The sequence below is a fragment of the Aplidium turbinatum genome, chromosome 3 (genome assembly GCF_918807975.1).
Source record: "Aplidium turbinatum chromosome 3, kaAplTurb1.1, whole genome shotgun sequence".
Classification (NCBI taxonomy): domain Eukaryota; kingdom Metazoa; phylum Chordata; class Ascidiacea; order Aplousobranchia; family Polyclinidae; genus Aplidium; species Aplidium turbinatum.
This window is the reverse complement of record NC_137474.1, coordinates 37004990-37026812: the sequence shown is the minus strand read 5'-3', so window position 1 is coordinate 37026812 and position 21823 is coordinate 37004990. Positions and strand designations below refer to the sequence as shown.

Genomic DNA, 21823 nt, shown 5'->3' with positions numbered 1-21823 from the left:
TATGTCTACTATAGGTACCTGTTTAGCCTTAAAGTTTTGGTGCTGCAATGTATCAATGCACTCGCAGTAAACAAAACCACAAAAGACTAATACAGATTTTAAACACACTTGTATTAGGGAAAACCACCCTTACGAAAATATAAATCATTCTCAAACCTGCACATCACCACCGTCATTCTGGCAGAATAATTTTTCCGCTTTCCGCCTAAAAAAGTTATCCGTGAATAAGTGCGAGGCACAAAATGCGACATGACATACCTTCGAAAGATCTTCGAATAAAACTATAATCCGCAACACGTGCCACTTAAATTTTACATGCATCGGATTCAGTATTAAATTACCTTTCCAGGGATGTGGACCAATAGGTCGGCATTTAGAAGGAACTCCCAGCAGAACGCTTCAAAGATGGAGCATATATTTACGATAAACATTAAAAAATTACGATTTTTGCATAATAGACACCACTCCAAACATCTTCGAATAAAACCATAATCTGCAACACGTGCCACTTAAACTTTACATGCATCGGATTCAGTATTAAATTATCTTTCCAGGGATGTGCCCCAATAGGTCGGCATTTGGAAGGAACTCCCAGCAGAACGCTTCAAAGATGCAGGAGGATACATTTACGATATTCAAGAAAATAATACGATTTTTGCATCTTGTAAATGCTGAATTCATCGCAAATCGTTTGTGGGTTATGTTGTGTGTGTTCATGGACCTGTTAACAGATGTCAGTGGCTTAGCACCCGACTCAAGATCAAGCGGCGCCGGTTTGGTTTTTGGGGTGTGCATTTGAGCGACGCATTTCAGGACTGCTTACCATTCAGCAGCACCTAGTGGATGGAACATTTCTCCGCCAACAACTATCGGAAACATTACTCTGTCAATCTCGGTAACCAGTCCTGTTTCAAAAGCCTCTACAAGTATGCGAAACGGACATATTGAGGCTTTGTCAGTCTGAGAATAAAGATTCAAAAACCAACCAAACATGTCTTCATATTGCCTTACGTCTTTCACAGATACTTGTACAAAGCAAAAGAAAAGAACTGGCGGTCGTAAACGCAAATTAAGCGACTGTACGACATCCATTGCTAGCTTTTGCATAAAAGAGTTAAAAGACATACAGAAGGAAGCAGGTAACCAAACTATCTGCTGTTTTGAAACTACAATAGCCTATCTTTGTTTGCCATAATAAACTTCAAAATGTTCTGTACCGTAGTTAATTTCTATTCGGTAGGCCTACCCCGGCTGTGAATGTGGAGTTTATTTTTCCGCTTTGTAGGTCAGAAATACAAATACGTATTATACTGAACTGGCATTGCAACCTCGAGAACTTCACACAAGTTTGAAAGCACATGAAATAATTTAACACAATTTGTTGTTAACACCTATTGTTAACAATTTATTAACACCTATCCTCACAAGCAAGCAATTTCCTTCTGCAACCAGAGGACAAGTTTACTCCAGTTGTGTGAGGAGTGTCATGCTCTATGGCTCTGAAACGTGGGCTACTTTAGCAGGAAGGCACTTTAACATGCAGATCTCCAATCCATGGACTTCTGTCCAACCCAACCACGAACCAATCAGATGCTACGTTATCTGTCTAATTGTGACCATTCTAGCATTCAGCCAGAGAATTGGTCACAGCGGTAAACCATAATCTCTTCGTGGGAAAATTGTAACATAAGATTCCTGAATCCGTTCGTCTGCATGTAATGACCGAAAAATAAACACTCTTTTGAAACGTCTATTTAAAAGTGTATTTCTGTAAAATTAGCCCGCGGCTATCGAAAATGAGACGCAACACCGTACGCCTCTAAAACTGTCACTACAGAACAGATTACTTGGATAAAAGACGGAAATTTTGTCCAGCTAGCAAGCACCAAGCAAACAGTTAAACTTGCGACTGACTTCCAACAAACAATTTTACGAATGACTAGAATAATTTGCGATATCTCAAATGCACGTAGACAGTAACTGTGACGCAATAATGAAAGACAATTATGAAGTCATTCAAACAGGTGTTCAAGCGGCTAATGCAATATTTCATCAGGTCTTACGACCGATGGTGCAATATTTGGACATTTTCTAGCAATTTCCATGACGTAAGATGCCAGCTAGGTTAAGTAGACCATAACGGTTTTATATGACGTTTGATTTGGTGAAAATTGTCGGGAACAAGAATTAATTATTACTTTGAACTTTGTTTGGTAATTACAGAAGAAAAAAGAGCTATAGCAGAGGTGGGAATCAAACCCAAGTCAATGTAATGACTACCACCGCCCTAACCTAATGCGCCAAGTCACCGATGGCACAGCGATGATTTAATTTAGCTAGAATTTGCGTTTTTCCTGTATTTTTCCCAAACGCAACCTTGAAGACGTCATGAACAGCGTAGCTTCTGATTGGTTCGTGGTTTATTAGAAATCTGCTTGTTTAAAGTTCCTACCACTTTAGCAAGCACCGTCAAGCGCCTACAACGTAATGACAGAGCGATGGTAAGATGGACCTTTAATACGGAATGCGATGCATGTAAAATTTAAGTGGCACGTGTTGCGGATTATAGTTTTATTCGAAGATGTTTGGAGTGGTGTCTATTATGCAAAAATCGTATTATTTTAATGTTTATCGTAAATATATGCTTCATTTTTGAAGCGTTCTGCTGGAAGTTCCTTCCAAATGCCGACCTATTGGTCCACATCCCTGGAAAGGTAATTTAATACTGAATCCGATGCATGTAAAATTTAAGTGGCACGTGTTGCGGATTATAGTTTTATTCAAAGATCTTTCGAAGGTAAGTCATGTCGCATTTTGTGCCTCGCACTTATTCACGGATAACTTTTTTAGGCGGAAAGCGGAAAAATTATTCTGCCAGAGTGAAGGTTCAGTTCAGTTCAGTTCAGTTCAGTTTTTTTTTATTTCTGACCATCATATCAAAACAATACACGTCAACATAGCAAAGGTCGAGAAAAAGGTAGAAGCGACAAAACGTGAACGTTAAAACGTGCTTGTGATCGAAGTAAGTTATTGAGTTGAAAAAAATTTGGCACGGTCGCAACACCTTAGGTGGTATCACATCGGCTGGTGCTGTAAGCTTCAAGCAAAAACAAAACGGATCTTGGTCTTAGTTTTTGAGGAAAAGGTTAGGACATGATCATAGACTTAACAAAGAAGAAAAGAGGCATAAAAGCATGAATCACTGAAAAAGCTGTGAGGGAAAAAGGGTGTAGATTACGAAAACGTCGTCGTCGTGTGAGCCTTTAGGGCCGAGGGTCTAGCCTTTTACCACCCTAGATTACAACGTTCCCAGACTAAGCTGGTAGGCTACTAGAGAGAAAAGAGTGTTTGGTTTTAAAACAAGAAAATACAATGAAAGAACAACATGTTATAAAAAGAAGAATTACCAGCAAGGAAAAGAAAAACGTTTTTTTTCCGCTTATGTTTTTGCATTTTTGTTTTTTACTGCATTGTCGGCATTTTTACGGCACTTTTTTGACAGTTTATGCTTCTTTTTTTCTTTGTTAAATCTATGATAGAATCTATGATTACGGTACGTCCTAATCTTTACAAAAACTAAAATCCGTATCCGTTAATATAATATCCGAACGTGCAGATCCTGTTTTTGTACGCATTTCAGTTCAGTTCAGTTTGTTCAGTTCAGTTCAGTTGTTTTTTTATTTCTGACCATCATATCAAAACAATACACATCAACATAGCAAAGGTCAAGAAAAAGGTAGAAGCGACTTCAGTTTGGTTTTATTCAGTTTGGTTTTATTTCTGACCCTTAGGCTACAACGAAAAAACAATATATGACAAACATAGCAAAGGTCTAAAAACAGGTAGAAGCGACATTTATTACGTTCAAGAATGTTTATCATTTTTTATTTCAAATAGGATTTTCTTTTGTTTCTGAACAGTTTCGTGGCTTAAAATTGCAACTATTAGGTTATTTAACCAACATTTTTTTCACTGTCCATGATGCTTGTTGAACTGAAATCTGATACGGTAATCAGGAATGTGTGAAAAATGGAATGATGATGCACTGATACCGTTTCCATTCTTATTTTTTTCATAATCTGATAACAAGTTGCATAGAATTAATTCTTGGATAGCTTTTAGCCTAAACCCGCAAGTTTTAGGCTACCAATACTTTAAAATTGCACTTCCAAAAGAAGTCTTGAAAAACAATTGGGCAACGCTTAAATTTACTGCACGTTCTCTTTTATCAGGTACCAGGTAGGAGAACGCACGCTTTCACGTTTGCATTTTGTCGCTTTTACCATTTTCAAGACCCCTGCTGCTGCTATGCTAGGCAAGCGATATTATTTTTTTGATATTCCTAAATACAAAAACGGAACCATGATGATGATGACGATTGACGACATCTTATAGGTTATTTCTAGAAATCTTTGCTAACACACAAAACAATAAATAGGCTACGACTCAGGCTACTCAGAATACAGGTGTTTGTATAGCCGTTGGAGAGTAAAAAATATAGAGGGAGCGAACAAATTTTGTCTTTGCAAATATATTTTCAAAAACGCTACATTTCTCACAATTTCTGAAGTGATGCATAGTCTAATACAGGGGTGGGGGACCTTTTTAGGTAAGTAGCCTACATAGGCTACATTTTATATTTACTGGAAATTATCAATGTATCTCATACGGTAACAATTATGTAAAGTTTGTAAACTGGTGAGATGTGAAAACATCACGGTAAGATAGATTTTCCCAAATAACTGGAAATTTTTGCCTAAATTCACGACGTTTTTTTATGAAAAAAATGCAAAAAAAACTCGTAAGGTTACCAATAGGCTACCCAGCAGCAGGCTTTTGAATCCTACTCGTAAGGAAATGTAGCCTACATACTAGCGAATAACTTTACCTCTATGCGCCAACTGTGCTCTTTTACACTTACTTTTTGCAAATGTTGAATCGAAACTTATCATTCTGCCCAAATTACAATAGTTTCCAAAATCGATGATAATACATTTTATATTAACTGGAAATTATCAATGTAGGCCTATCTCATAACAATTATGTAAAGTTTGTAAACTGGTGAGATGTGGAAACATCACGGTAAGACAAGTTTTCCCAAATAGCCTAACTGGAAATTTTTGCCCAAATTCGCGACGTTTTTTCTTCAGTCGGAAAGCCTCCCTGCTTTTCCCCCATCTTCTACGGCTATTGGTGTTTGTGTCACAATGCCAAATTGTGTCTGACTTTTTATTATTTCATATAGATGACTCTACAACGTGCTGGTTTCAACATTACTTTTGTTTTACCTATTCTATCCGTCAACACTTGAAAAGTTTGCAAAAACACAACCGTTCAGAATTAATACGATTTTATTACAAAGAGACTACAAAGCTCAGTAGGGCCATAGCGATGGGGATCATCCCAGACAGCAAAATCTGTCATTTTTACACTGATTTAAAGTCGGCAGACGTTCAATCAATGTAAAAATGACGGATTTTGCTGTCTGCTTAGCGTTTCTACACCAACGGAAGATGCCTGCAACGGCTGCAACAAACATAAATCTCGTGTTTTATAACGTTGATTCAACATAAAAAAAAAGTTAACAATACAAAAATCAAATGCTCAATCAGTCAAATATGAAAAAAGCACAATAAATCTAAAAAACAAAATAAGGCAAGAAAAGCATAATTATTGATACATGTCACTGAAATTTACTTCTTAGTAGCGTCTTATCAAACTTGGACATTGAACTGTGAGGTTAACGTTATATTGCCTACTGTAGGCTACACAATGCAACTGGTTAACCTGTCCTTCACAAATAAAACGTAGAAATAAGATATATTATATTTTTCTAGATTCTATTTGAATAAGTTGCTTCTAATGATACTGATTAGGTGAACCAGGCTGCTAAGGTTTTTAGTGAACTAGTATCTAATTTTGATGTTATCTTTCTAGTAAATATTTCACGCAAAAGTATCACCTTAGTAAAAACCTCAGGAAAAATTCACCTATTAAATTTAGCCCCGGATAAAATTCCTCTGGTAAAAAAATTAAACTACTTAGTGAGGGGGTATTTTTCTTGGGAATATTTGCTAGGGTGAATTTTTGTGGAGATATTTACCAGGGTGAATATTTTCCAGGGGGATTTTTAGAGAGGACTTTTTACAAATTAGGTACCGCATTTATAAGGTTACCATAATCTTGATAGGCTAGGCAAACAGGTTAGACCTACAATTTATAACAAGAAAGGTAACGTAACCAGTAGCCTCTAAAATATTCTTCACGGCTAAATTTAATGACTGCGTAAAACAACAGATGTCTTTTCTATATCTTTAATGAATTTTGTTCTTTCGTGCGTATTTTCCTTGGTACGTCCCATTGGTAGATGTTTGTCAACGCACTGTCTGTCTGCAAAGAATAAACAAAGCAGGATATTACGTGATTAATAGAGATTACTTAGCCTAATTAGTAGAGATCACCTGTAGGCTATGTTAGCCTACATTCAAAAGTGATCTGTCAATGTATGGATGTGTACTTGTGTAGCCTACTGCAGTAACAATAGACAAAGCTACATATTTCGGTTTAGGCAAATCAAGAAGCCACACATAGGCCTACTTCATTTTTTTGCCATTCAAAGAACAGAATCGCTTGCTTTAAAACAGCTACCGGTATAGGAATAGCCTACCAAATTTCAAACCACCCGTAGCCTAATGCAGTTTTAGACGCATTAGCTATGTTGGAAAAAGATACCTTACCTTGAAAATATGACCCTGAAGGATGTTTCAGAACAGCTTTCGAAATGGCTAGCCAAACTACAGTATCTGCTCCTTGTTCGCTGCAGCGAAACTTATGCCCCATTTTTTCATAAAATTCCCCCAAACCTCTTCTCGCAGCGGGAGTGTCAACCCAGCCAGGATGCATGCATGAGAAGTTAATTTCAGGATGTTCCTTTCCCCAATGCTCGGTCAAAACTGCCTAAACATAAAAAAGTAATCTTTCGATGTCCTCTTCAGACATTTCAATATCTAAGTGAGATTAGACAAACTTTTTAGAGGGAGTATCGCGTTTGGTAAGTGGTCACAGCGGTAAACCATAATCTCTTCGTGGGAAAATTGTAACATAAGATTCCTGAATCCGTTCGTCTGCATGTAATGACCGAAAAAGGAACACTCCTTTGAAACGTCTATTCAAAATTGTATTTCTGTAAAATTAGCCACCTGGCTGTCGAAAATAGGATGCAACGCCGTACACCACTAAAACTTGTCACTACAGAACAGATTACTTGGATAAAAGACGGAAATTTTGTCCAGCTAGCAGCACTAAGCAAAACAGTTAAATTTGCGACTAACTTCAAGCAACAATTTTACGAATGATCAGAATAGATATCAATATCTCAAACTCACGTACGCAGTACTGTGACGTAATAGTGAAAGACATTGTCACGCAATTCAAACAGGTGTTCAAAGGTGATGATGCAATATTTCATGTTTAAACAGGTTTGACACTAGTCTTACGAACGATGGTGCAATTTTGGCTCATTTTTAAGAAAAATTCCATGACGTAAGATTCAGTAGACCTGAACGGTTTTATATGACGTTTGATTTGTATAGAGATTGGCCGTAACAGTAAGTCATATCTTTAAAAGACAACATACTCCATTTTGTTTGTTTAAATAATCTTCTTTACTTTGCTTTTTATTTTGATTAATTTTCTTTTTTGGATAAACATAATGCTCAGTTATGCGCTGAGAAATATAACCAAAATAATGTTGATTTTACTTTTTAAAAACAAAGCAACCGGTTTTATAAATTTATACTTATAATAACTTCACTTAAAAATGTATGAAGATAAAATTGAAAACATGTCACGGTTTGTAGAAGCTTTGAGTCAACAATCATCATTTATTTATCCCTAGGCCAGGGCTTCTTAACCGGGGGTAGGCTAAATTTCACCTACCGAAGGGGTAAATTTACTGAATCATAAATTAGCCTAAAGTAACCTTCATTTTTTCAGTTATTAAAAAACTGGTAGTGTTGCACTCGATTTTGATTCAAATTTATGCTTAATGTAAGATTTCGCCTTCTTCTTTTATCTCCCGTCTATGCTTAATGCAACAGTAAGTCTGGCTTTACAACTCTGGTGAAACAAATGCGCACCGAACATCATTTCTACTCACTGTGCCCTTCATCGACATGCACTGGCAAGAAAAGCCCTTCCACAATATTTGAAAGCAGTATTGAAGCATGTGGTTGAATGTGTGAATTTTATCAGGGTACGTGTTCTTAATCATTGTCTTTTCAAAGTGGTTTGTGATCAGATGAGATCAGAACACTCTATTCTCCTTTATCACACCGAAATTCGGTGGCTCTCTAGGGGTCTTGTTTTGTCTCGAGTTTTCAAACTTCATGGTGAAATCGAGATTTTTCTTCGAGAACGCAAATCCCCGTTGAGTAAGCACTTTGGCGACAACAAATTTATTGGTGCATTGGCTTACTTCACAAACATTTTTTAAAGTTTGTACCAGCTCAATACGCAAATGTAAGGAAAAAGTGTTAGGCCTACCATTATAGATGTAGCCTACATGATAAAATTCAGGGCTTTCAGACAAAATTAGATCTGTGGAGTAGAATAGTTCAAAAAGGAATTTACGCAAATTTTGTAACATTTGATGATTGGAAAGTCAGCAGAAGTCGCAACAAGATTTCTGATCTCGAAGTCGAAATATGCCAGCAGCTTGCCGCCTTAAAAAAGAACTTTGACAGTTGCTTTGAAGGTAAAAGTTTTAACAGTAGCCTACTGCTCTTTGGATAACTCATCCCTTCGAAGCCAAGTTAGAAAGTATTGCTGACGATGATCTTTGCAAAGATGAATTGATTGATCTTCAATGTTCAACAACACTTTGTTTCAAATTCCTTTCGTGCAATGGTGAATTCCAAGTTTTGGTGTGGATGAATCGAAGAGTTTCCTACGCTGACTAAGCTGCATTTGAAGTTATTATACCTTTTCCTACTACTTATCTGTGTGAAGCAGGGTTCTCTTCATAGTTGACTATTACAACAAAACATCGATCTCGCTTAGTTCCCAAAGACGACATGCGAGTAGCTCTTTCAACGACTGTTCCAAGAATCTCCAAAACTGTTCGTGGAAAGCAAGCACAAAAATCTCACTGATTGACTATTAAATTGCGTGTCAGTTATTAATAAAACAAAAAACTTAAACAATCTTGTGTGCTTTTATCATTGTTATTTAGTACATTTGAGTACGGTAGACATTATTTTTCACAAGACCCCGTCAAGAACAATCGTGTTTTCGGCAAATAAACATCTTGTTTTTGATATTTGTCAAGGTAAATCCAGACAAAAAAAGGATGTTTTGCACTTCTTTGCATGGTTGACTGGACACGGTGACATCACAAGGGTGGGGGTAAATTAAACTTTTTTCATTCGGCAAGGGGTAAACGAGACAAAAAAGGTTAAGAACCCCTGCCCTAGGCTAAGGGACTGATGCTTAGCCTACCTTTGTAAAAGACTAACAAGCCTAAGCATTGGAGATAAAAATAAAATTGAGCAAGCTGTTAGACCGTATAAATATATTCAGAAATTTTAAATATCTGACAATTAATCTTACGACATTTTTTTGTCATCTTACCAATTGCCGTTTGCATTGCGCATAAACCATGATAGGGTCGTATTTTTTCGGCAATTGGTCGATGTATCTCGGATTAAGACGTTGCAGCTGCATGCCTGCTGATCCTACGGTTACCTAGAAAAAAGATAAACTCATTTTTACTCTGCGTGGTAGAGCACTTTGAATTTATGAAAGATAAGAAAGTACAGGAAATGGTCTACTAGTAAACCTTTTTCTAGTCATCATAATGTATCAAAAGTAAAATAGCCTACACCATGACCTGGCCATGCGGCCTGATTTGTCACATTTTGCAGATTTTGATTACAGCTACTGCTAGTGCTTGACTGACATTTTTTGAGATGTTTTTACTTTTTGCGGTTTCCTGACGACATAAAACTTTTTTGTTGCCTTGAGGAAGCAGTAGCAAATGAGAAAAAGTAAGTTAAAAAACGCTAAATCAGACTGTTATTGAAAAATTAACAGTCTGACTAAAATCTTCGAAATCAAATTTTTTTTGTTTTTCAGCATGTGAGGATGTTAAAACTTATTGTGTCATCTGGGGAAAAGAATAAAGAAAGCGTAAAAATCTAATTTTTGGAAAAATTTATTTAACTTTTGCCTAAAGTTAGAAAAACCTGGAAATTTCTGCAAAATGTGACAAATCAGGCCGTATCTTTAGGTGGCCATGCCTACACCATAAATAGCTTAATAGATAGATCAGGGTGGTCCAACCCTGGCACGCGGGCCGCATGCGGCCCGCGTGAAGCTTTTGTGCGGCCCGCGAACACTTTGTGCATGCCGGAATTATCAGTGCTAAATCCAAGGTTTAAAAATACACCTACGTTTTATAAATACATTGCATTCGCCACAACCCTAAATAAGTCGCGCATAATCGAGTCAATAGGTAACTATGAGGGAACAATGTCGGTTTGTGACGTCGCAAACGTGCGTTCATATTTTGCTTTTGTTGCTAGCACTTTCTCCGTTATGAAGCGATTAAAAAAGCGACACACGGAACAGAATGGCTGATGAAACCCTGGATGCCTGCTTACGTCTGTCGACCACTGAATTTAAACCAGAGATTGACACTATATGCAAAAGCAAAAAACAATAAATTGTTTTGGTTTGCTAATTTGTTGTGTATCGTATCTTTTTTACTAGCTGAAAATCACTTTTTGAGTCGCAAGCAGAGATTACAAAGTGAGTTAGGCGTGCAGCAAAACATTAGGTCGATCAGAACAGCAAACTCAGTCCTTTCACTGCAACTGTATTTTGTCAGCGACAAGATTTGTTAATGTTCACAGCCTGCGAACAGTAAGAATGTAGCTAAAACAGATCGAAATCTATAGAAAAGAAGTTCAAAATCGCAACCTAGTTAAGTTTTTATTTAACAACGTTTCTACTTTCAGCAACGCGTTATCATTTCTCACTGTGCGGCCCGTAAAGTTTTTCTCAGACCCTAATGTGGCCCTTCATGTTCGCAGTCTTGGACCACCCTGAGATAGATTATGCATTTTTTTGATAAAGTAAAAAAACATTCTTGGCGTTAAAATTACAGGCCCTCAGTGCGATGGTGGATTTAAGGTGACACTTGGCCACATGCTTCCAAAAATATTCAGAAAAAACATAATTTGAAACAGGTGAAACTCGAGCATGGCGTCTTCCACTTTGCCTCAATTGGAGCCTTGATTAGCGCTTTTACAAATCCCTACATTTCCATAATTCACATAATATTTTGCATGTAGCAAAAATAATAAGTCTAGTAAATTACTTAAAGATATGAACGTAATTGATTTTCATGCATAAGCAAAGCGCATAGAATGAAAGCCGTTTGCACAAAAAATAACAAAAAAACAGAGCAGAAGCCAGATCAATATTTCAAAACAGCAATTAAGTCTCGGACAGGAAATAACAAAAGTAAAAAAATATAAACATAGGCTACATGAAAAACATTCTTGGCTATATGGCCCTGATCAATCCAACTACGTTACTTACCACTCGTGGTTTGCGTGTACTTGTTTTCAACAGAGGAATAAGGCCAGTGGTTAAGGTGTAAGGTCCAACTACGTTTGTTGCAAACGTGGTTTCAAGGCCTTCGTTTTTGCTTCGTTTAAATTCCGGAATGGTTTCTCCCGCGTTATTTATTATGACGTCAAGTTGCTTCTGTGACGCTAAGAAGTCCTCAACAAATTTGTGAACATCCATAATGCAGCTGAGGTCTAAAATGTGATAGTAAACTTTCTGTAAAAAATAAACAAAAAAGACGTTAGATTAATGTTTTTAATATGTTATGAGAACCAAAACAAATACCGTAAATTATAAGACTGAAGTAAACTGTTTTATACGTTTTAAAAATCTAAAATCTTTGATAGTTAGACCAGTGTGCCTTTCTATGCTGCATTGTTCTTGCCGCATGGCAAAGCGATATGTAGACTTACGCCCTGCTAGAATAAAAACGCAAGGTCGCGACAGATGGACAGTGGTTGACTTGTCACTAGTGTATATGCTATAGAAGCAAATATAAGCTTTTAAGTAGCAAATATTTTAATCTTTAAAGTGAAATTTGCAAGTAGCTTAAAGTTGACCTACCAGCTTCTCTTTCATGACATCAAACACCGCTTACATTGTTGTCAGTTTCTTGTGCAAGCTTATCCCTGGCTGCTTCAGCTTTAGCCGCATTTCTGCTGACCAAGTGCACTTCTCCGTTTCTTCTGGCAATTTCTTTTGCGGTTTCAAAACCGATTCCACTATTTGCTCCGGTGATGAGAAATACCTTTCCATCCAAATCAACGTTTAAATCGCTTTCTTCGAAGAGTTTTGAAGCTTTAAGATATCCGTTTCTAAAATTAAAGAAAATTATACCTCAATTTGTTTGAGTGAGCAGAACGTAAGATAGCCTAGTATTGCCAAGGATGACAATATCCCATGTCCTTTCTTGGGTGCTGACATTTTGTTCAAAATACATTGAAATGGGAGGCTGTGTAGAGAGTTTGCGCTATTGTAAGATAGAGCTTTTAGAAGTAATTATTTCAGTAATACTTATACCTTTATGAACTTTCAAAAATGTAATTCCGTGCATGAAAGTAGCCCATAGGCTGTCACACCTCCGCAGTTTCCTTTCTGTTGTTCACATTCATCTTGTGTAGGTTTCGCTTTAATATTGAATTACGCACCAGAGAATGACAAGAATTTTACATCAAATTGTAAGTTTGGCCCACTCATTCTTACAATCACAAGATTTTAAAACCGATAATAAGCTGCATTCGCCACAAAGAAGAGTAAAATAAAATTCCACATATTTGTTTCACTCCACATATTGCGTTTGGTGAGCGGAGGAAGAGGAAGGGGGCGCCCGAAAACAAGATGGCTTGACACGATTGTAAATGACAGTGGCATGGGAGTGCATGAATTGAAGGAGGCTGCGTCGGATCGAGAGATGTGGAGAAAGATGACGTATAGAGTGACCGAGAGTCGTAAACGACTGAACGGATGATGATGATGATGTTTCACCCACCTTTATCTACACCTGCAAGTTTGTTTCTTATCTTAGAAAGCTAACACAAAAAGCGGTAGGCGTTTACAAATCTATTTCCTACAGCTATTGTTTATCGTTTGAAATAATTGTTTTAATATGAACTTTTCACATATATCGGAGTCACACCTGTCGGAGTCACACACAATTGATTAATTGATTTAATTCAATTTTCGTTGTTTCATTAAAGTAAATTTTTTGTATACTTTTTCCTGCAATTTTTGATTGAACCTTTTGAAATTGAATCATCATAGATTTTAAAATGTTCCTATAAAAAACTGTGTCCAGAACAAAGAGTTAAAAATTTTTAGAGTGAAATCTTTTGAGAAAAAAATCCAAATACTTTATGCAAAGAAAGTCCAAATACTTAAGCTTATTTCTATAATATATCACCTAAAAAAAAGTAAATAAATGCTTTGCATGTACCATAATTTGTGCATGACCCACCACATTAAACTTTTATTTTGAATGTAGGTTCTGAGAAATTGTAAATTGCCTTGAAAATTGCAACACGTTGAGCAGAAGAAAGACAGAATTTTTCAATAGTAATGATAAAATAATTGAAAACAATTTATAATCTAATCGAGTTTTTTATTATTGCTTGCTGAAACGTGACTGCTTTTGAGCCGGAGCATTGTTATCATGTTGATTTATTGTTATTCTTGTCAAACATTACTCATTGCACAAATTGCCTTTTAAAGTCTTCACTAAACAAAGCACTCAGGCTACCACAAATAAAATGTGTCAAGAATAAATTAATAACATGACTAAGTTACTGGAAGCCACTTAATAGCTGGATCCAAATACAATAGCATATTGTACCCCAGACTACTGAGTCATCCACACTTCAAAAACGATGCTGTTAATAATAATCTTCTTTTAATCAATAAGTTGATAGTTAATGAAAAATAGCGTCCAGCAAAGAATTTTCACACACATCTAACTGCAGAGAGTACACAAATTTAACAAACTTCTTAATCCGTAAGCAACAAAAACAAGAAAAAAATAAGCTTATTATTTTATTATATCAACATCAAAATTTGCAGACCTGCACAAAAATATTCTAATTTGACAAAAAAATATAATAAATTACGTTAGTATATTTTTTGGATTAATTATGAGCTTTGTTTACGTATTGCTTGGGTTTTCCCAGTTATCGGATTGACTGATTTGTTTTAACTTCATTGAGGATTTTAACTAGTGAAGAGAAATTTTGCAACCCAAAAGAAAAGGCTTAAGACTTAACTGTTAGCAAGAACTAATAGCCTACCATTGAGCCGTTTTTCGAGACAGCAAGTTCGTCATTTTTACATTCATTCAACGTCTACAGACGTATACAGACGTTGAATCAATGTCAAAATGAAGCATTTTTCTGTCTGGGAATTTCCTTCAAGTAGAGGTTGTAGTCCAATAAAAATACGACGTTGCATTTGGCAATGTCCATACGTCATCACCAATAAACAAATATTCAAATTTGAGATTAAACGTAATTAATGCAGAAACAATATACCACGGATCAAGCAGGAAGAAGCTGACTCGATGTCGTCTTTCACTGCCCCCAGTCTGTTGTAAAATCTAATTTGCTATGATGTTATAGTGTTTCGTATTGATTGTAATCTGCACCACTCACACAACAAACAAACTAATAAGTTTATTTCTTCCCCCTCAAAAAATAAAAACAAAAATCCAAATGAGTCTGTAACTTACTTGGAGTCATAAAGCAAGCCCTTGATGAACAAAAGTCCTTTGCGGTAGGCATCCATCTTTGTTGGGTTGTATCTAAATTTCACTTAATTTTTGTAATCTGTAGCCTTTACTATTCTGTTGAGATAAGAGTAAAAAATAATTGTTTACCCGAAAAAGACAAAATGAAACACTTCAACAACATAATTACACATTTATTTATTCTCATTTTATAATCTTACTTTGCTTCTTGAACAACGAAATTATCGGAAAGCCTAGGAATTTTGCATGGGTGTAATCTGTCTAAGAAAATAGTTTCGAAGCATGAAAAAAAGCGAATATTAATTTATTTTCACAAAAGTTTAAACTGTCAAATTTTGTTTGTGTTATTACAACTAGTGCTGCCATAAAAGTGACTAAAAAGCAATTGTTTTGCTCAATTTATTGCAACGATAAAAAAAGTCAAGATTTAAAGGTGAAAATCGGCTTTCGTTCGATACCATCTACCAGAAAAACTTCATTCAAAATATTTTCTGTTTCCTGCATTAGGTTTCTAGTTTTGTCCAGTGAGCAAAAACAGTTACTGTTCAGAGTTCTCACGCAAATAAACAAATATGTTGGTTGTGCTATTTTCAAATAGTGAGAACATTTGAAAACAAGTAGGTTATAATTGAAGCAAAAAGCTGTAAGTTGTTTACAGCATATTTGTTAACTTCCGGTCGCTAGCTTCAACCTATTATCCAAGTGACGGCCTACAACAATATTCAATTCCAATTTATAGATTTGTATTTCTGCTCGTGCCTTTTTTGTTGAAACCTTTTTCTGCAATTTCGCGTGACCACACTTTCTTTTGTCTGCATTTCTACAGACAAGCCAACTTGCTGACACTTGATAGCAAGCTGTTTACTTTGAAATTAGACTACGTAAAAAATGTAGCCTCGGACGTCAAGCAGCATCTAGACTAGAAAATCGGGAAGTTATTTGGTGCTGCCGGTCTTTTTTTTACTGCACATTATTTATGTAGCTATAGTGCTATACCGTTCGTTGTCGACTGGTATTTGAGAGGTAAATAAAAAAAACTCTTTAATTTTTCTCTCTTTCTTGGGATATTGCGTGCTATATTTTAAATCGTTGCACGTTTTTAGCTCAGAAAGTTCCCTCGGGAACAAGCCGGCTTTCGCCACGGTAGATCAACTGTAGACCAGGTCACCCTGATGACCCAAGACATCGAGGACAGCTTCTCGGCAAAAAAGAAGGCTGGCGCCGTGTTTGTCGATCTCACGGCTGCCTACGACACTGTATGGCACAGCGGCCTTACCTGCAAACTACTTCGTCTCCTTCCTGACAGGCACATGGTCCATATGATTATGGAACTTGTGCAAAACCGCAGCTTTACTCTTTCCACCGGTAGCGGCCGACGAAGTAGACTACGTCGACTCAGGAACGGCGTCCCACAGGGCTCTGTCCTGGCTCCCCTCCTCTTTAACACTTACATCTATGACCTGCCTGACACCATCTCCAGGAAGTATGCTTACGCAGACGATCTGGCTCTCCTGCATCCAGCCGGAGACTGGCAGTCAATGGAGAGGAACCTAAGCCAGGACATGTCAACTATATCAACATATCTCCAGAAATGGAAGCTACAGCTCAGCAAGGCAAAGACAGTGTCGGCGGCCTTCCATCTAAACAACAAGGAAGCAAAACGTGAGATCAACATTACCACCGATGACGAACACCTCCCCTACTGCGCCGAACCCACCTACCTCGGCGTAACCCTGGACAGGTCACTCACGTACCGACGACACCTGGAGTCACTGCGCAAAAAACTATCGGCGCGCGTTGCACTTTTGAGGCGGCTGGCGGGTTCCGGCTGGGGAGCTGATGCGAAAACCCTTCGCACAGCTACCTTGGCCCTCGTCCATTCTACCGCTGAGTACTGCGCACCAGTGTGGTGCCGCAGCTCTCACACCCGCCACATTGACACCGCCATCAATGACGCACTACGCACTGTGACTGGATGCCTGCGTCCCACTCCAACGGACTGCCTTCCCATCCTTGCAGGCATCCAACCTGCTGAGCTTCGCCGTAAAGGAGCCATGATTTCCCTTGCTCGTCGCGCACTGGACCCCGACCACCTCCTCCACAGTGCACTCCAGCGCCTACCTGGAGGACAGCAGCGACTGAAATCAAGACGCCCATTTGTGCCCGCCGCACAACAGCTTCTGAACAACGTTGAAGATCTTGGAATAAGTGCGGCACACTGGACGAACTACACATGGAACATGGAGTGGCAAAACAACACCTCCCGACTCCATGATTTCCTACCCGACGTCGATCCCCACCCTCCGGGAATGTCCCTCGCAAGACTTGCGTGGGTCCGGCTTAACCGCCTACGAACCGGCGTCGGTCGCTTTCGTTCAGACATGTGCAGATGGGGCCTGGCTCCCTCACCGGGATGCGAGTGTGGCGCCACAGACCAGACAGTAGATCATGTCGTCCATGACTGCCCAATCCATCAACCACCACATGGAACGCTTGGACTGAAGACCCTGGATGACGAGACTGTAGAGTGGCTGATGACATCATGCCCAAACATATAGTCCCGAAGAACAGCTCATACGACGAAGAAGAAGCTCAGAAAAGGAAGCATGTCCTACATTTCCTGTAAGTACCAAAAATAATTGCGATAAACTTACATTTCGAAACTCCATTTTCTCGAACAATCTAAATCCTACGCAAATGCTTTGCAAAATAATCTTTTATCTATCTCTAGCATCCGTTGAACAAAATGATAACATCAAACATGGCGAGTTATAATTTATTGGCACAGTCAGCTTTTATTTCTCTCAACTGTGTATTATTGTATTGCAAATATAAGCAAAACATAACGGAATTAGGAGCTGAGAGGAATAGAACATTGAATCTAATGTTATTACTTCGTTATTTCGACGAAGAATATAACGACCAACCTATATTTTGCAGAGCGGGCAAGTTTTTTCTCAGAAGCCAAAAATAAGTTTAGATGTGCACGATTAGCGTCAGCAAAAAAATTCCGAAAAATTGTTTTTACTTGCGATAGAAGGCGACAACAGACATTATATATAGGCCACCTTACTTACATTTACTAATTCTAACGCCTATGGCAAAATAACAACGATTAAAATGGGATTGTGTCATGCATCGTTACTATTAATAAAAATTCAAACCAGGAAAAGTTTGCTAGGGTCAAGCCACATAGGCTACCGAAGAAATCAAGCGAATTCTCGTGCAAATAAAGCTGTCTGGTGACGGTTGGCTAACATATGTACATTACTTTGATTTTTATACAATTGCATTATTGTTATGCATTTACTGCAATCTATTTCTAACAAAAACGGAAGACGCGATACTTTCACTTTTGTTTGGGACCATCAGTGGTGCATATCCATGTTGTTTTAAGCGGGAGTAAAACTATCAACATAATTGGTGAATTTTAGACGTTCTCGACTTGAGCGGGAAGCGAGTCTCAATCGAGATTGTACTATTCAGTTCCATTCCCCCTCAAGAAACGTGGATATACACTAATGATGGTGGGTGAAAATGGGTGAAAATGATGGGTGAAAACCAAACAAGGGTGAAATTGGAACATGGTGTTTTCCATTTTTGTTTGATTGGGGCCTTAATGACTTTACAAAATCCCCACATCCCCTTAAAATGTATTTCTGATTGTTTTTATCGGAAAACAGCATGTGGTCTAAAATGTTTTGAACACACTTAAGTTGTAATCAACAAAGCACTGCTTTGGGAGAAATGTGGTTTTTCTACATGCCGTAATCACAAGATCAACAACGAAGTAGTTGGACTGATGACAAAACCAACAGCATTACAAATCGAAGGACCAGCTCAGTGGCCGAGTGGTTTCGCCTTCGGCTCTGGTGCTGGTAGATCTGAGATCGATTCCAGGTCGGGTCAAACCGAAGACTTTAAAAACGGTACCGATTGTGTTCTATCCTGCATAGCGCAGTGAGAATGAGTCGGGTAATAATGTGATAACATCGTAAACCTGATACAAATTAAAAAGGAGCCCTGTCGCTAAAAGACCTTAGCTGTTGTAGAGCGACAATAAATAAAACCATAACATTATTATTATTACAAATCGAAGCAATTTAAGTGCGGTAGGCTACTGTGTGCGGCATCGTAAGAAAAAATAACAATAAAAGAAGCAAGATATTATTAAACAACTATAAGATATATTACTTTTTAATCAAATGCTATAAGCTTAGTAGGCTATACAACTAAGTTACATTAGAAACTTGCAAAGGCTGCTAGGTATATTCTGTTAAAAGAAGGTTGGTGCAAGAGAAAGATAGTTAGGTAGTAATGGTGAATATAAAAGGAAAGATAACTATCAAGGGAATTCATGCAAATGACGTTGCAAAGCATGAAACGAACGTAATCCTTAATCCAAGTTAGGCCGAATAGATTCTGATAATGCGTATTTATTTTTTTGCAATGCCTTGTGGAATTTGCCTTCAAACATCAAACGGCAATTATGCATGATTTGAAATGGATATTTCGTGAAATTGAAGTTGCACAAGTGGGCTACTACAATTATGCAGTAGGCTATTGACACGACAATCATTGCACCATGCATGACAATGATCTGCTCTAAAGTAAAATTATTCTTTTTCACATAATAAAGTAGTTTGTAGGCTACACATATCAATATGTGCCATATTTAGCCTATAGCCTATCACACGAACAAGAAAATTTGAATATAACGTTACAACATCAGGACGAAAAATCAGAAACATAAAATTTTACAAAGAAATGAACAAATATATGTTAAAGTAAAGGGTTTGTAAAGCTGGAAAATGTCGACAATGACTTTGCATTTGAGGGTTAGAGAGGAAAACTAGTCATTAAAGTGAATGACGTCAGCACTAGACTGCCAGTTCAGTTTATTTGTTTCGTTGGCAAAAAAAACAAAATTATACAAAAAATAACAAACACAAATAAACAACAAAGATGATAGCGAAAGAACAAAAGGTCATCAAAGTCAGCTGCCACCTAAACATTTAAACAAACAATACCACAAATTACATACAATAAATAGGCTAATTATATACAGATAGGCTTTGTTTTTTTCTTCTTTTGATTTCTGAGCAGGTGATGGAAAGCCAAGTGAGCAGGGTTGCATTCCTGGGGGAACTCGGGGGGCCCAGCCCCCCGAAAAACGAAAGGGCTTGATGTAGGGGGGCTCAGGGGGGGCTCGTTCAAGCTTCCATTTTTCAGCTTTTCTGGCTGAACAACAACTTCTCGACTGAACAAGTAACACTTTAACAGCTTTCTCACAACAGAACTGCAAAAAACACGAACATAAGTTGATAGCAATCGCCAATTATCACTTTTGTCAGAAACTCTCCAGACTGGGAATATCAACTTCGTAGTAGCTAATCGTCATGTCAAATGGACTGTTAATTTTCTACTTCAAATAAAAAAAGCTATTCAAGAAGGAAAGTATTCGTTTGATGAAGTTGTTAACTTGAGTCCCGGAAGTACAAAAAACTACTCCTTTGAAGGCACAACATTGGACCAGTTCAAAGCTCGACGTAGAGACTAGCCTACCCTTCTTTTGATCGTAATCAGTTTATTCAAGCTTTGGTTGAGAACATTGGAAGCAGGATGGTGGACACCAACAATGAAAATTCTGTGAAGAGCTTGGAAATTATTGTACCAGAGTTATGGCCTGCTGCAGTCGAAGTTCCATGGCAAGAAGGGGAGCAGAGATTACGAAAAATAGAGGAGAGATTTCATGTCATCACTCCTATTTCCGATTTTCGATTGTATGTTGACAATCCTTGTCATATACCAGATACGATAAAGTTGCTCAAGAACGTATAGTACTAAACATGATTGCTATAAGTTCTGCTGAAGCCGAACGTGGATTTTCACAAATGAACTTGGTCATTACACAGCTACGATCACGGCTGACCATATCACTTGTTTCAGCATTGTTGTTCATCAGCATCAATGGACCACCTCCTCATTTATGGAATGGCACTGCGGCAACTCAGAAGTGGTTGCAGACTCATCGGTCGGCTGTGGAGGTTCAAGTTAAGCATTCTAAGCTGCCCACATTGAATGAACTCAGATCTCCGCAAAAACTGTTTGCTGGCTAAAATCAAGGACTGTCGTGGTGCTTTAAACTTAGCCCATAAAACCAAAGACCTGGCAGACAGGCTGTTTGTTTTGTGTAATCTCGTTTGCACCAACTTGGAATATGCTTTTGCTGTAATTGGAGTTTTTTAAACTGTTCGTTAATAACTAAATGAGATTTTAGTGTAACTGTCACATTGGCAGCTTATTGGTTCTTATATAGCAAATCTGCAACCACAATCGCTCATTTCAAGAATTGCATTTCCTTACTTTCCTATTGCAGTCAATGTTTTTGCAAGTGTGCTTAGGATTGGCTCATACAAATAAGTTTACAATTGAGTTAAGAGATTGAAATTAGCTCATGCAAATCGAGTTTCAAGTGTAGGCCTACTCAGTAAAAAAAAGCAAAGGAGATTGCAGTGTAGCAACCAAGCCAAATTTCAAACTTATAATTTTATATCGGATTCAACCACGCTTTCACATTTTGTTGCTTCTACCTTTTTCTGTACTTCAAGCTATGTTTTAGCATGGGTTGTTTTTCGACATGATGTTCAGAAGTAAAAACATACTGAACAGTGTTTCCTTTTAAAAAAGGTAAACATTGTTGGCTAATCTACACCGATTACTTATACATACTTTGTCTATAACAACACAGCCAAGTGTTAGAGCCCTCCCAAAAAAAATTTTAGGAATGCACCCCTGCAAGTGAGTGTAGTTTCGTCTAGTTCTGCTATGCGTTTGGCATTCTGCTATGAAATGCAATCCATTTAGTGTCCGGTAAATGGGCATTCAAGAACGACATGGTCAGCAGTTTGTTTCTCCGCGCCACACTCGCAAGCCGATTAGGGAGCCAAACCCCAC

The 21823-nt window shown here is 37.8% G+C and overlaps 1 protein-coding gene across 1 annotated transcript; it reads right to left on the bottom strand.

The window, feature by feature from the left end:
- Positions 1 to 5337: 5337 nt before the first annotated feature.
- Positions 5338 to 14964, bottom strand: LOC145767119 (dehydrogenase/reductase SDR family member 12-like). The gene is made up of 6 exons (XM_082578879.1): positions 14849 to 14964; positions 12233 to 12449; positions 11605 to 11850; positions 9631 to 9744; positions 6738 to 6957; positions 5338 to 6390 (listed from the first exon to the last, which is right to left on the bottom strand). The coding sequence occupies exons 1-6, from the start codon at positions 14902 to 14904 to the stop codon at positions 6275 to 6277; spliced, it is 969 nt and encodes a 322-aa protein (XP_082435005.1). The 5' UTR covers positions 14905 to 14964; the 3' UTR covers positions 5338 to 6274.
- Positions 14965 to 21823: the final 6859 nt, after the last annotated feature.